Raw genomic sequence first — 17,110 nt, 5'->3', positions numbered from 1 at the left:
CACTCATTCCAGTCCATCATAGTTCGCTGATTCCTAAAATGTCGATGTTCACTCTAGCCATCTCCGGTTTGACCACTTCCAATTTGCCTTGATTCATGGACCTAACAACATTCTAGGTTCCTATGGAATATTGCTCTTTATAGCACAGGACTTTACTTCCATCACCAATCATATCCACAACTGGGTGTTGATTTTGCTTTGTCTCTGCATCCTTTCTAGAGTTATTTCTCCACTGATCTCCAGTAGCATACTGGGCAGCTATCAACCTGGGGAGTTCATCTTTCAGTGTCATTTCTTTTTGTCTTTTTATACTGTTCTAATTACATTCAAAATAATCAGACTCAGGCTAGAGAGTCTATGACAACTTTAACATAAAGTTATTTCAGAAGAGTTTTCTCAGGTTCCCAACAAGCTTGTAAATACAAGCCAAATAGGAATTAAGAAAACATAAATTTTACATAGATGAGCTCTACGAGGCTAATCATGTGGCTGTTTTTAATTAAAATGCAAACAGTTATTGATTTATCACAGAATTTTTTATAGGTTTGCTTTGAAATAAGTTCTAGCTAGAATTTTGGAAAACCTCAACTACTAATTTTTGACATTTTCTTCTAGGAGCTATTGAACAAAACATACATTTCAAATGAAGAATCTAGAGTAATGATGCAGCAAACAGTATAAAGTGGCTAACTATGGGCCAAATGCAATTAAAGATATATTTCATTTGACCTACACATTATTTTAAAAAGTTTGAATTCAGAAGTAAAACAAATTAAAAATCATATTTCAAATTAAAATTAAGATTTCCAGCTTCTTTTGAAATATTATGTCTGGCAACCAACTGGCCCTTTTTAGACATAGCGAGTACCTGCAGGCAGGTCAAGGTCCAGCCTTTCCAAACTGTTCACTCACTTTGGTTTCCTTCTGGGCCCCATGAGACATTTGAGTCTGCAGCCCCTACTGAAACATCAACTGTAATATTGCTATCTTGAACATTTCAAATCAATATTAAGGTTCTTGACAGTATTTTAAGGTTTATAATTTTTACATTAATACCTCTTAAAAGGCAGTTACAGATTCTTAAAGTCTATTTTATCTGTAAGTGTCTATTTTACAAACAGTGTCCATTTACCACTCTGATGAGTTACCAAGCCAAAGTGAGGGGAGAAACAGCTTCCGTTTCTTTTATGGTACATTTTAAGATGACTGAAAACTGTATCTGCAGTTGTTTAACAGAATTAAATTGTTTAAAAATTCAAATAGCTGAAAATAAAATTCATTTCTCCTCTTGCCTTTAATGTTGCTCTTTGTACACAACATAGTTTTTCACTAAGAAACAGATACCAGGAAACTTCCCTGGTGGCTCGGTGGAAAAGAATCCACCTGCCAAAGCAGGAAACACAGGTTTAATACCTTGTCTGAGAAGATTCCACATGTTGCTTGAGCCTGTGTTTTAGAGCCCAGGAACCACAACTACTGAGCCCAGATGCCAGAACTTTCAAAGCCCATGTGCCCTAGAGCCCAGGCTCCACAAAAAGAGGAGCTGCCACAATAAGAAGCCCACGTACTGCACCTGGAGAGTAGCCCCTGCTGGCAGCAACTAGAAAAAACCTGCACAGCAACAGAAATACAGTACAGTAGAAAGAAAACAACAACTAAAAAGCAGACACCACATTTTTAAAGCAACTATACCCATATAAACTATAATTTCCTCAACTCCATTTGATGGGCAAGGTCACAGATGCAAACTGCTCTGATGACAAAGGAATAAAACAGCAGAGATGAAAAAGGGGGCAGGTCTGAAAGCCAAGATGAATCTATCTGTTAAGATGTCTTAACCTCTGTGGAAAATTTCAGTTATTTGTCCCCCACCCTCCTCCCTGCCATTGCCCCACAGGAAACATAATTATGTCAAAGTGTTCATTTCTGGGCATCATCACCCTCAATTTCAAATAATAGCATTTGTCAAAGAATGAATTTAAATGTAATTAATGTCAACTGTAGCTTTTAGTTGCCTATAGTAACAGCTCTTGGAAATGACTGCTAATCCACCCACTTTTCAATGATCAGCTTATACTGAGTTGTTTTTAAGATACTCGGGTAAAAGCAGTTACTAGGAGATGGCAATGGCACCCCACTCCAGTACTCTTGCCTGGAAAATCCCATGGACAGAGGAGCCTGGTAGGCTGTGGTCCATGGGGTCGCTAAGAGTCGGACACGACTGAACAACTTCACTTTCACTTTTCACTTTCATGCACTGGAAAAGGAAATGGCAACCCACTCCAGTGTTCTTGCCTGGAGAATGCCAGGGATGGGGAAGCCTGGTGGGCTGCTGTCTATGGGGTCGCACAGAGTCAGACACGACTGAAGCGACTTAGCAGTAGCAGGAAATGGCTCTACTGTCAGTATGAGTCTAGTATGCTTCTCTAAGCTGACTAGTCCAGTGGTTTTAAAACATTTTTGCTCAAACAGACTCCAAAAGAATTTAGAAAAACCTGATGGCTCAGCAGGTAAAGAGTCTGCCTGCAACAGAAGAGACAGAGGAGATGGAGTTCCAATCCCTGGGTCGGCAAGGTTCCCTGGAGGAGGAAATGGCAAGCTGCTCCAGTATTCTTGCCTGGAAAATTTCATGGACAGAGAAGCCTGGCAGTCTACCATCCAAAGGGTTGCAAAGACTCACACAGGAACGACTGAGCAACTAAACACAGATATATCCCTTAATACATTTAAGCTCATTTCTAAGAAAGCAATGTAAATATTTTCATTGTCTTAAATATCTTCCCAGATGAAGAGACACAAGAGACATGGGTTTGATCCCTGGTTCGGGAAGATTCCCTGGAGGAGGAAACAGCACTCTACTCCAGTATTCTTTGGAGAAGGCAATGGCACCCCACTCCAGTATTCTTGCCTGGAAAATCCCACGGACGGAGGAGCCTGGTGGGCTGCAGTCCATGGGGTTGCTAAGAGTCGGACACGACTGAGCGCCTTCACTTTCATGCATTGGAGAAGGAAATGGCAACCCACTCCAGTGTTCTTGCCTGGAGAATCCCAGGGACAGAGGAGCCTGGTGGGCTGCTGTCTATGGCGTCGCACAGAGTCGAACACGACTGAAGCAACTTAGCAGACTTAGCAGCCAGTATTATTGCTGAGAGACAAACTATAATACAAGGGGTTGCAAAGAATCAGACACAACTGAATATCTCAGCCACAAATAGCAACAAAATATGTAAATACTTAACTCTGTTAGAATTATTGATATATTTAAAATAAAATGATTATCTAATGGAACAAAACAGCCCAGAAATAAACCTACGTACTTACAGTCAATTAATCAAAGACAAAAGAAAAAGTGAAAGTCTCTCAGTCGTGTCTGACTGTGCTACAGAAGTACTGAATTGACATTTTTCCAAAGAGAAAATGCAGATGGTCAAAAGGCACATGAAAAGATGCTCAAAACTGCTAATTATCAGAGAAATGTAAATCAAAACTATAATGAGACATCACCTCACACCTGTCAGAATAGTTATCATCAACAAGAACACAAATAACAAATGTTGGTGAGCATGTGGAGAAAAGGGAACCCTAGCACTACCCTAGCTGGTAGAAATGTAAACTGGTATAGCCACTGTGAAAAACAGTGTGGAGGTTTCTCAAATATTAAAAATAGAGTTGGGCCTCTCTGGCGGCTCAGTGGTGAAAAACCTGCCTGCCAATGCAGAAGACATGGGTTTGACCCCTGAGCTGCGAAGATTCCACACGTCATGAAGCAGCTGGGCCTGTGTGCCCCAACTACTATGCCTGTGCTCTAGAGCCCGAGAGCCACGACTACCGAAGCCGGAGCGCCCAGAGCCTGTGCTGCACAACAAGAGAGACTGCTGCAGGGAAGCCCACACCCCACAACTAGAGAGTAGCCCCATCCACTACAACCAGAGAAAAGCCTGCACAGCCAAAAATAAATAAATACATAAAATTTATTAACTTGTATATGATCATATATGAAATAGATCTCCAGTCCAGGTTCGATGCTTGAGAGAGGGTGCTCAGGGCTGGTGCACTGTGATGACCCAGAGGGAAGGGATGGGGAGGGAGGTGGCAGGGGGGTTCAGGATGGGGAACACATGTATAACCATGGCTGATTCATATCAGTGTATGGCAAAAACCACTACAATATTGTAAAGTAACTAGCCTCCAACCAAGATAAACAAATTAAATTAAAAAATTATGAAGAAATAAAAATTGAGCTATCATATACTCAGCAATTCCACGCCTGGATATATATATCTTAAAAAAATAAAAACACTAATTCAAAAAGATATATGTTCATAACAGCATTACTCACAAAAGCCAAGATATGCAAGCAACCCAAGTGTCTTAACAGATGAACAGATGAAGATGTTATCTATGCTTTATATATATATATACATATATATATATACACACACACACACATATATATGTGTGCTTGTGTGTGTGAGAGAGGTATACACACATAACCACATATACTCACAATGGAATACCTACTTATCCATAAAAGGCAAAACTTAGAGACCATTATGCTAAGTAAAATGTGTTAGACAAAGATAAACACTGTAAGATATCACTAGTATATGGAGTATAAAAAACAGAAGAAACTAGTGAATATAATAAAAAACAAGGAGGGTGGCTCACAAATATAACAGAGAACAAACTAGGGGCTACCAGTGGGGAGCGGGTAGGAGGAGGGACAATACAGTGGCAGGGGAGTAAGGCATACAAATTGTTAAGTATAAAGCGAAGACATATTATACAACACAGGGAAGAGAGCCAGTATTTTATAATAACTATAAATGGCATAAAACCCTTAAAACTGTGACTCACTATATTGTACATGTGTAACTGATACAATACTGTATAGCATTTAAGCTTCAATTAAAAAAAAAAGATTATCGTTAAAAATGTGCTCAGTAGGATGTGGAATATAGATACCATATTGACTGTTATCCACCATCATCCACATATACCCATAAACCACTTAAAAAAACTCCTCTTTCTTTTATCCTTAAGCTTGTACTTTAAATTTTCTTACAAAATTTTATGATGATGTAAAATTTTTTTTTATCTGGTCTTTTCAGTGATCACTCTATCATGTATCTCCAAGAAATGTATGTCTTCAAATTGGTATTGAAATTGGCTTCATGTACCCAGGTGTTTAAAAAAAATTCTCTTTGAGGTTATTTTAACTACTACTGTACAACTGATGAAAATGCACATGCTTTGATAGCCTCTTAAATGAAAGGTAAAATTTTACTGGAAATCCATTTTTTGAAGAGATGAATGGAGTTTTAAAATATTAGTTTCATTTCAGTTCAGTTCAGTCACTCAGTCATGTCCGACTCTTTGTGACCCCATGAATCACAGCATGCCAGGCCTCTCTGTCCATCACCAACTCTCGGAGTTATCCAAACTCATGTGCATCGAGTCGGTGATGCCATCCAGCCATCTCATCATCTGTCGTCCCCTTCTCCTCCTGCCCCCAATCCCTCCCAGCATCAGAGTCTTTTCCAATGAGTCAACTCTTCTCATTTGGTGGCCAAAGTATTGGAGTTTCAGCCTCAGTATCAGTCCTTCCAATGAACGCCCAGGACTGATCTTTAGGATGGACTGGTTGGATTTCCTTGCAGTCCAAGGGACTCTCAAGAGTCTTCTCCAACACCACACTTCAAAAGCATCAATTCTTCGGTGCTCAGCTTTCTTCATAGTCCAACTCTCACATCCATACATGACCACTGGAAAAACACAACCTTGACGAGACGGACCTTTGTTGGCAAAGTAACGTCTCTGCTTTTGAATATGCTATCTAGGTGGGTCATAACTTTCCTTCCAAGGAGTAAGCGTCTTTTAATTTCATGGCTGCAATCACCATCTGCAGTGATTTTGGAGTCCTAAAAAATGAAGTCTGACACTGTTTCCCCATCCTTTTGCCATGAAGTGATGGGGCCAGATGCCATGATCTTCGTTTTCTGAATGTTGAGCTTTAAGCCAACTTTTTCACTCTCCTCTTTCACTTTCATCAAGAGGCTTTTTAGTTCCTCTTCACTTTCTGCCATAAGGGTGGTGTCATCTGCATATCTGAGGTTATTGAGATTTCTCCCGGCAATCTTGATTCCAGCTTGGTCTTCTTCCAGCCGAGCATTTCTCATGTACTCTGCATATAAGTTAAATAAGCAGGGTGACAATATACAGCCTTGAGTACTTCTTTTCCTATTTGGAACCAGTCTGTTGTTCCATGTCCAGTCCTAACTATTGTTTCCTGATCTGCATATAGGTTTCTCAAGAGGCAGGGCAGGTGGTCTGGTATTCCCATCTATTTCAGAATTTACTTATCTTTAAATAACATGACATTGCTAGAATGAGACAGTATTCAGCATAAAGTCTATATTTTTTCTTCATCTTTTTTAGATACAGATATTAAGAAATCTTGTTCATGTGCTTTCATTACAACCTCCCTGGAAATTTAATATTAAACATAGTTTTTTTAGGTATGATAAATACATTGTGATTATGTATTTTTTAAACATCTTTATTATTAGATGTATTTTAATATTTATTTATATTTATTTACTTATAGATATTTATAGATTTAATATTTATTTACCCGGGATCAATCCCTGGGTCAGGAAGATCCTCTGGAGAAGGAAATGGCAACCTACTCCAGTACTGTTTCCTGGAAAATCCCATCGATGGAGGAGCCTGCTAGGCTACAGTCTAGGGGGTCGCAAAGAGTAGGACACGACTGAGCGACATCACTACTACTACTCACTACTATAGATATTTATAGATTTAAATGTCAGGGGAGGGAGTGAGAGAGGGAAATGAAGGAAAAGTTGTGAAAGAAATGACAGGCCAAGAGTTGCTTAGTTTAGTTGGTATATTATATGCAAATTCACTGTCCCATATGCTACACCTCTCCGTATGTTTAAATTTTTCCATAATAAAGTAAAAAAAAAATTAGAGCTGCTGATTTATCTTATTCAACTTACGGAAAATGTATGCCGTTCAGATACAACCAAGAAATCCAGTCCTCAATGTCAAACCAATCTCCAAATGAAGGTTAGTTTGTGTTAAGAATTTGACCTCTTTTTTTCAATTAGAATAAATGTGTTAACACGTGTTTCAAAGAATAACGGAAAAACTGCTGAGAAAAGTACACATTATATATTATAGGAAAGATTACTAAAAGCAGTCAAGATTAAAACAAGGTAGTTTTGATAAAACTGTTTTAACAATTTTCATAACAGGTTATAAGAATAAGATAGTAAAGTGACATGCTGTTTATCTTTAATGAACTTAAAGCAATGCAATGTGAAGTATAGCTAAAAGAACCTATAATACAGTAAGCATGATAAAAATGTATTAGTCGATTAAATGTATGTGAATATTGAACTCTGGAATCTGGCTTTTGTAGTAATTAAATAAAAGTAATCATAAGAGGAACTAAAAAGCCTCTTGAAAGTGAAAGAGGAGAGTGAAAAAATTGGCTTAAAGCTCAACATTCAGAAAACGAAGATCATGGCATCTGGTCCCATCACTTCATGGCAAATAGATGGGGAAACAGTGGAAACAGTGTCAGACTTTATTTTTTGGGGCTCCACAATCACTGCAGATGGTGACTGCAGCCATGAAATTAAAAGACGCTTACTCCTTGGAAGGAAAGTTATGACCCACCTAGACAGCATATTCAAAAGCAGAGACATTACTTTGCCAACAGTGGTCTGTCTAGTCAAGGCTGTGGTTTTTCCAGTGGTCATGTATGGATGTGAGAGTTGGATGGTGAAGAAAGCTGAGCGCCAAAGAATTGATGCTTTTGAACTGTGTTGTTGGAGAAGACTCGAGAGTCCCTTGGACTGCAAGGAGGTCCAACCAGTCCATCCTAAAGGAGATCAGTCCTGGGTGTTCATTGGAAGGAATAAAGTTGAAACTCCAATACTTTAAGAGCTGACTCATTGGAAAAGACCCTGATGCTCGGAGGGATTGGGGGCAGGAGGAAAAGAGGACGACAGATGATGAGATGGCTGGATGGCATTACCGACTCGATGGACATCAGTTTGAGTAAACTCCAGGAGTCGGTGATGAACAGGGAGACCTGGCATGCTGTGATTCATGGGGTCACAAAAAGTCAGACACGACTGAGCGACTGAAATGAACTGAACTGAATCACAACAATGAGAAATAATACCATTTCTTTCTTATTTCTTTAGACATACCACATTTCCCCCTACGACTTTAATAAGGGAAAAAGGTATACACTACAAAAAATTATTTCACTCATGGAACCAACATGTAAGTTTACTTTCTATCAATAGGAGAAAGAAAAAATAAACGTTTCTTAGACAAAATAAGATATCTGACTTTAAATGGAATTTTCTTGATATGATTTGATAAAATAGATTTTAGCTACTGTTACCAAAAATGGGTACCAAATATGAAATAAATTATGTAAAAGTTTTATCCATAGGTTTAGCGGTCCTTGAGAACATTCCAGTCACACCTGAAACAATCATTCTCATGATCCAAAACTACATTGGCATGAAAAGTACCTTCTTTCCATTTAATTATGTTTCTTAGGGACAAAATACTAAGAATAGCTAAAAGGTTGGCTTTGTTGAAATTGGTGTTTTTTATGGATACTCTTTGCTATGCTCTCCCAGGACCCTCTCTCAGTAATTATTAGATTCTTTGACAGTAATCAGGGAATGGAGGAGGCAAAGTTATTTAACAAAAGCTGTCATTACTCCCACAACCCTTCTCTAGCACACCTGAGTTCAGAACATCTTAAATGTGGATCAAAGTGCTCTTTTTGCTGCCAAGCTTCATCTGAAGGTATTATGAAAGAGGAAAATCTGGAGATTCTATTAGTTTACTGTATCTGTGTTTGATGCTCTATGGGTTTTTACTACCCTGGAAATGTACCGTTTGTGAGTTTTAGGAAGGGTAAGGAATATGGTGTCTTAAGTCATTTCAGTTGCGTCTGACTCTTTGTGACCCTATGGACCATAGTCAGCCAGGCTCCTCTGACCATGGGATTATCCACGCAAGAATATTGGAGTGGGTTGCCATGCCCTCCTCCATGGGATATTCCCAACCCAGGGATCAAATCCATGTCTCCTGAGGTTCCTGCATTGTAGGAGGATTCTCTAGTGCTGAGCCACCAGGGAACCCTCAAGGAATATGGCTTTCTTATATGAAAGAGAAGAAAGTTATAGTGATAATGGGTATATACTCAGGCTCATCAGTTTTAGGTAGGAGTGCCTATGAAACCTGAGGATCTAGCTGCTTAAATGATCTTTGTTTGCAAATTCCTTTGCAAGTCTTCACTTATCGTAAAGTAAATAAACACAGCCCATTATACTGTGTTTCCAAAGATGGCCACATTATTTCCTATCCATCATATTTCCTATCCCCCATACTCTTAAGACATGCTCACATCAACAAGTAGAATCCATAATCCTCAAATTCCCTAGAATATTAGCTAGTTCTTTGATTAGAATACAGCAGTGATGCTGTTGTACTGCTAGGACTGGGCATTAAAGAGATCTCCAGCTTCTGTCTACACCTCTTGTATTGCTCCTTCTTGGAAAACAATCACTATGCTACCACGAATTCTAAGCTAAGCATGTTGGAGCACCACCAAGATCCCTGTGACGAGAACAATGGTAATGGCTGTACATAACTGAAGGCAAGAAGACAATCTTGGAAGACCGAGATTCAAATGCCAGATCTGCCATTTATTTATATATTGCAATGGTCACTTAACCTTTGAATCACCTGGCTCCTTGAGAGCCTCTTGAGCTACATAGCTATCTGGTGTGAGAAAAACATGAGACAATTCATGCAAACTGACAACTCCAGAGTTACTAAGCAGTCATCTAAAAATCCTAATAGGCTTGTTTGAGATTTTCTTTCTTCTCATCATTCCCCATCCAACCCCAAGCCTTACAGAACACAACAAGTTGTACAACCTGAAGTATGCCTCCTCAGGATGGGCATGGTGAGCAGTCAGATATATGAGAGAAGAGAATTGGAGAACAGAATTACTCTGGTAAATAGTTGATGGGTTATTCATTCACTCTTGGACCTCTATTAGAATCAAAGGTGTGGGACAGACCAGATAAATCTTAAGGACCTCTAAAAAACAGCATCTTACATTCGTAAAAGAGAACGTGGAGCCATATTCTTACTTTGTCCAAAAGTTCCTACCTCCATAGGGTAATATTATACCTGAGAGAAATCATAGGTCAGGAAAACAGAAGAGTTGGAAGTCTGAGGAGAACCACAGGCTCCCATCTCTACTCAGGAGTTCTATGGAACTCAGGGAACTGCATGTAGCCCAGAGCCTAGGCCTCCAGACTGTTAAATACCAAGTATCTGTAGGGCATTCTCAACAGTATATACATACTTAAATCATGCAACAGGATGCTAATGAAAGAGGACTTAACCTGCAGTTTCAGGAATTACAAATTATTTTGATTCATTTTACCCTAAATTGAAATGATAACATATACCAAGCTTACTCAAAATTTGCTCTATACATAAGCTGCTCTAACTGTGCTTGTTACATATGCAAAAAGTAGTAAGTAAAAGAAAATGCTTTCATCTCAAAGAAGGAAACAAATTTTTTGATATATGCTAATAGAAATATGTTGAATTCAAAACACTTTTAAATTCATCAATATTCATGAAGAACTATTATTGTTGAATTTACTCGCACAGAAACTCAAAAGAAGCTCTTTTTCTGAAAGATTACTACAAAGGAAACACATCTAAAAAATGTAACATTTAACTAAAAACAGTGAGTAAATTTTAAGACTAACATCTTAAATTCACTTAGAAAAAATCAAAAGTTCAGTTACACACAACACTGCCAACCAGAACATAAAACAAAGCAGTAAGATAAATCACCAGGGAATCAGGGGTCATTTAACTGACTCCCCAAAGCTTCTGACAGGACTCCAGGAAATAAAATTATGGATCCTTGAGTAACATGTCACTGGAAATAATGACAGCATGTAGAATTCTAAGGCATCAGGCTAAAAGTTTTTCACTATTTCTGTGGCTTAATTCTGAGGGGGGAAAATAAAGGTCTAGAAGAGAAAAGAGAGAATTAGTGAATTCATCTCCAATAGCAAAATTTCTTTAGGAAAAGAGAAAAGTTAGAAAATTGATGCTCTGTTTCTATGCAAATACCAATAAAAAACTGATTTCTCAAGTCCTAACAGATTTCTTTAAACAACAATGTTCAAAATACATACGGTGTATAAGGTGAGAGAGGGGGCTGGTAGGGGAATTCTAAGAAAATATGAATCATCTCAGAGCTAGTTTTTCTGTTAAGATTATGAGTACTAATGCTGATAATAAAGTTAAAAGCTCTCTTGAGAGCTTTTACTTGGTTTCCTTTTGCATTATAAATCTCTTAATTTTCATATTTTTTTCTAAATAATAGATATACATGAAAAATATATTATTTCATTAGGATAAATATTGGCAGTATTTTCTGTAATGCTATAGAAAGCAAACAAAATCAGCAGTAAAAACTAATGGTGATTTAATAAATCAGTCATTGATTATAATGTGAGAAAATTACATGGTTACATACAAAAAAGGGATTTCTGAATTGAGATTAAATACCTATATTTAAATAGAAGATAGTTTTTTCTGCTAATGGAGGAAAAATATCCACCCACATAACCAAGTTAAAAATGGCTGCTTCCAGTGCCATTAATATTTCATTCAAAATATTCAAGCAGATGCTTGTGAAGTAAAGACTATGGCAAAAGTTTGTCACATACCTACACTAATATTCCCAGGTATACACCTCAGGCCTGACTCAGTTACATGTTTGAATTCTGTATATGAATCACAGAAAATCTGAACAGACCAACATTACATTTGGCTTTGATTAAAATTATAGGTACAAGTGTTTTCACATCAGTACTAAAAACAATATTCTGAACGCTTATGCAGCATCAGTTTTAAATACCCTTTTACAGAAAATGCTCATTAACGATAACCTCATATCACTACAAAAGATGCTCTAACACTTAATAGCTAGGTGTTATTTCTCAATAATGTGGCACATTATTACATTACTTCAAGTCATTATGAAGTGAGGTGGAGGCACAAACTGAAGCCTCACCTTTGCACATTTAACACACTTCAATGATTCCTGGTATCTCAGAAGATTTAGCACCATTTCTATCCTTATCAGATAACCACACTGTACCAAGTAAAAGGGATTTTTCTACCTATCTCTGTTGCTGGCTTAGGCTGACCACCTGCACCCTTACTCCAGATCATGTTAGTTTTACCTGTGGGCAGTCTCCTTTTTCCATGTTCCATGCCTGTACTGGGCCACTTACAGCCATGGGCTTTTCAGCACAATCCCATGGGAATACTTAGCACTCTATTCAAAGATCACTGCAAAATTTTCCAGAAAATTTAGGTTCGAGTCAAATTTGATTAAGATAATCTTGGGGTCAGGCATAAATAAACACAATATTTAAGCTGCAAAAGGTAGATTAGGTTTCTTGATAGATAGGAGTACACTGCCAAACTGAAGTCACACAAATAGTCCAAAATGTTAATAACCGATGGCTTTTTAACTTATGCACCTAATCATATGTCTGTAACTTATAAAATGGATATGACTAAATACATTTATCTTATTTCAGTAACATATTAATGCTTGCCCCAATAGAGAAATCTTCAGCTTTTTTTTGTCTAAATAATGATAATGCTAGCTACAGTCATCCTAACAATGCTCTTGACAGAAATTCTTTGCTGCCAATTTACATAATTTCATTTTGAAAGGTCATATCAGGACAAATCTTGGATACAAACTTGTTACCTATAATAGGGTTACCCACTATTGTTTAATCTGTAACTGAAGTTTAAATGATAAATATCTTGAAACAGCAGAGTACTACTCCAGTATACTGTAGTATATAAGAGTATAATGTATGAAAGAGTAAAAGTGAATATATCTTCAGGCAGAATAAGTTTTTAAAGAAGCATAAGAGGACAAATACACTCTCATCTAGAAGTCAGAACAAATAAATAATTTATGACATTATCACACAATATCTAGGTAGTTATTTTTTCTAGGCAGTAATTTTTCAATTATCTATAATAACTGTTTCATAAATTTAAATTTAATAAGGTCAAGCCATATCATATTAAAGATATTCCAAGCATTTCTGTCACTAAAATGGAGATTATCATAAAATAACAGAGATTACCATAAAACAACCCAGACCAGAAATCACCACCACATTCTCAATCACACGTCTACCCCAGGTAAACAAGCAGGGGAGTGGCCTGTGGCCGCGCCACATCCACACTCAGTGCCTCTCGGGTGGCTGCAGAGCCAAAGCAAGATCCACATCCAGTTGCTCTCTCAAGCAGTGTGCTCTTCCAGACAGATTTCAAAGTTTGAGAGAAAAACGGGTTTCTCATTGAAAAAGCACAATAAGTCTTTAAAAGGTCACTATGACTAGCATAAGAACACTCATATTCTTTACTGAGAACTTTAAAAGAAAAGGGACAGAAAATGTGATAGTTTTGCCTCGGAATAGCTCAAATTTTGACAATTTAGTCATCTTTGTGCCTGTGAATCACATTTTGAAAACTAATCATAAAAATACATTACTTCTCCAAAACCCAGAAGAAAAATTCATTAGATTTATAGTACTTGGGAAGACAAATTGATAAGGATGGTTTCCTGAACTTGCTGGAAAGTAGGAAAAAAAAAAAAAAAGTATTCTGTACTCTTAAAATGTGTACTTCATCAAATATAGAAAACATTAACCAAGTTGAAGGTATCTCATGAAAAGTATCTTGCTATCATCAACTCTTGTGTTAGGAGGACAGTTCCATCCAAATCTAGAGGAACTATAATGAAAATCTTCAAATCATAGGTAGTTTTCCCTGAGAGTGGCATTCTTAGATATGCACAAGTACACATACTGGTCAAGGATAGAGTACACATGGAAAAGTTTCCAGAGCTTAGAGAGAAATATTTACATTTTCAGGCAATATTAATTGCTCTCTGAACACAGAAGGAACACAGCTTATCAGTAAACATATGGGAGTTAACATGAGTAAGGTGGAAAATCAACCAAGATGGTAGCTATCCATAGTATTCAGATTAAATCTTTCCATTTCTAAGAACATCTAATGAACCGATATTTAAATGGAGACTTGCAAAGTTTGTATCTCTAATTTCCAGAGGGAAAATGATTAAACTGGCTCTACACAGAAACCAGTGGCAGATCAAATTCATACTGTTTGAGGAAATTTATATGTTGACCAAATGTCCTTTAAAAATTAAGGATTTCCAATAAGATGGGGTTTCCCCCACAATGGTAAAAGCAATCAGTTCATACAGACACGCAGTCCCTCTATCACCAACATGTACCATTAATTACATGGTTATAATCATATTTACTCACTTTCCTAATAGTATCTGTGGCTGGCTGGATTCATTTGTGATACCAAATATATCAGGAATTAAGTCACCATTGAAGCTGAAAAGAAAACATTAAAACATTAAGCAGCTATTCTATTAAATTCTCACTTTCAATTTAATTAAAAGAAAACATTGGCTAGGTGTGGTAAACACACAATTGTACCTGTTGTAGTCAATTGAATGTCAGAAGTGACAAGTTTAACTTTTGTTATTGGACCCTCTGGCCACCTGTGCAATAACAACGTGTTTCAGATGGCCCAGCTCCACAGATGATAGGGCCTGCAAGACACTCTGAGTGCCAGCAAAAGAGCACAGACTATCAGTGACCCACAATGGACATGCAGTATGAGCACGAAATAAACTTCTGTTGTGAGATTTCGGTGTTGTCTGTAGCCTCTGCATAGTCTAGCCTATCTCTGAGTAATAAGGAAACTGTAATTTCAGAATCATGACCCTCCTCCTTATTTAGTCAGATGGGCTTAGGGGAAATAACCCACAAAAGTAATCCCTAAGATGGTGTAAAAATTTATACTAGCCATTGAATATTTTAACAACAATGAGAAACACCTAATTATAAGATAAATCAAGCTGAGAACCTTTCAAAGATTAATCCATGGATTAAAGTTCAGGCTTCTAATAGTCACTGACCTACTGAAGTACAACTATGATTTTAATAACTGTACAAAAGGCAGCACTGGAAGCAAGAATGTGACTGTACATTGTTTAGTCCCCAAGACAGTATCTATATCATTATCAGAATCCTAACAGCTATTTGAATTAACCTTATGTTGGTACAAGAGTCTACTTCGAGGAGATAAATGATAATACTAAGCAAGAGCTGTAAAAAAGGACAAAGTTTTTCCTTAATATAAAAATAGTTCTAAGTCACTAGAGGAAATCCTCTACCCTTCATATTTGTCAATCAAGCACTAACAAACAGTTTTATCCAAGAATAGTTATCTTAGTTCTCTGAATAAGGACATGGCTAGGATCAATAAAGATCCATCATGGACACATTCAAAACTATTAAGACAAAACCAAAAAGACAAATCTCTTTCTTTTTCCAAAATAATGAATTTCATTTTTCACTTTCTTCCACCATGGCAAGTAAATATCATATAATTAAGAGGGCAGGCCCCTATCAGCTTTAAAGGGAGAATGAATACAGAGCCAATACGACTGAGCAAAGTATTTTCCTACATGAAAGATTTTATTTTATGTTTGTAAGTTTAAAATCATCTAAAGGGAAGCAAGCACATACTTACTCCATAATTAGTGGTTCATCTTGAAAAGTCCTATTGAGTATGGTCATATTGCTAGGATCTGTAAAAGAAAAGAAAATACATAAATGAACAGGCATTTTATATTCTTTTTTATATCTGTACTCAGGGACAAGAATAATCTTTTACTCTTTCCAAGATTCATCTCTAACTAATTCCAGCTTTCACCATTAATCACTAATGAGACACTGTAACTTAAGTGGACATCAGGTTTGTAAAGATAAACTATTGGGAAAGTCTATGGGATTCCCTGATGGCTTAGATAGTAAAGAATCTGTCTGCAATACAGGAGACATAGGGTCAGTCACTGGGTATGGAAGATCCCTGGAGAAGGGAATGGCAACTAAGTCCAGTATTCTTACTGGGAGAACTGCCTGGACAGAGGAGCCTGATGGGGTCACAGCGTTGGACACGACTGAGAGACTAACACTTTCACTTTCATACTACAGTGAAGATAGCAGCATTATAATCACTTCCTTTTGAGTCTTCATTCTGAAAATCTCTTACATGAGTCTTCTTTATATACGGTTTACCACTACAGCAGCTGTCAATTAAGATTTTGCTGTAAAGAACCCAATATGTCAAAACTACTTGATTCTAAAATGTCCATGCTCTCCTCTCCTCAGTCCTTGAAATCTGGTTCTATGAACAAAATTGCCCATTCAGGTGTAATTAACTGGTTTTTCAGATAAGATTTGAAGATTCCTGAGAAGACATGGTAGACTGTCTTGCCTGGAGAATCACATGGACAACAAGCCTGGCGAGTTACAGTGCATAGGGTTGCACAGAGTTGGACATGACTGAAGCGACTTTGCACGCATGCATGGTAGACAGACTCTCAACATTTAACCTTTTTGTGCTTTCCTGTACTGAGGAGACCAGAAACCAAAAACAGTATTTCTCAGACATCCTTGCATCTAAGATTCTGAATAAAATGTGAGCCCTGCTAATTAGACACACTATGGGTTTTGCAAGGCAGGAATGGGGCGAAGGCTGTATTTCTGCCATTTCTGTCTTAAAAGTCTGATCACTGAATTGTTAAGTACTGAGGGAGCACCTGTTGGCTGCTTTCTGATGGTAAAAGGGCAGTAGCTTCTTCAAAGGCTTTGAGAACTGTTCCTGAAAGTTCAACTTAGTGTGTGTTCTTCAGCCAACCCAATAACTCTGTAAAGCATAAAAAAAACCTTTTAATAAATTTCTCTTCCTTAAGCTAACAAGAATGGATTTTGCTCCCTAGAGTTGACTGCAGATCACTTCTAGGTTGAAAAAGGAGAATGAGAAAACAGACTTTAAAGAAGATTTTTAGAGACAATTACTAACACACAAG

At 37.5% G+C, this 17,110-nt stretch overlaps 1 protein-coding gene across 1 annotated transcript in view; it reads right to left on the bottom strand.

Moving 5' to 3' along the window:
• Window positions 1-17,110, bottom strand: part of ITFG1 (integrin alpha FG-GAP repeat containing 1) — a 294,559-nt gene that overhangs the window by 270,111 nt on the left and 7,338 nt on the right. The window contains exons 4-5 of the mRNA XM_005691951.3: window positions 15,769-15,826; window positions 14,487-14,561 (exon numbers count right to left, since the gene is read on the bottom strand). Coding sequence (XP_005692008.3) covers window positions 14,487-14,561; window positions 15,769-15,826 — 133 coding nt within the window. The remainder of the gene's footprint in view (window positions 1-14,486; window positions 14,562-15,768; window positions 15,827-17,110) is intronic.

This window comes from Capra hircus, chromosome 18, assembly GCF_001704415.2.
Source record: "Capra hircus breed San Clemente chromosome 18, ASM170441v1, whole genome shotgun sequence".
Taxonomy (NCBI): Eukaryota; Metazoa; Chordata; class Mammalia; order Artiodactyla; family Bovidae; genus Capra; species Capra hircus.
Note: the sequence above shows the minus strand (reverse complement) of the source record. Positions and strands in the feature narration are given on the sequence as shown.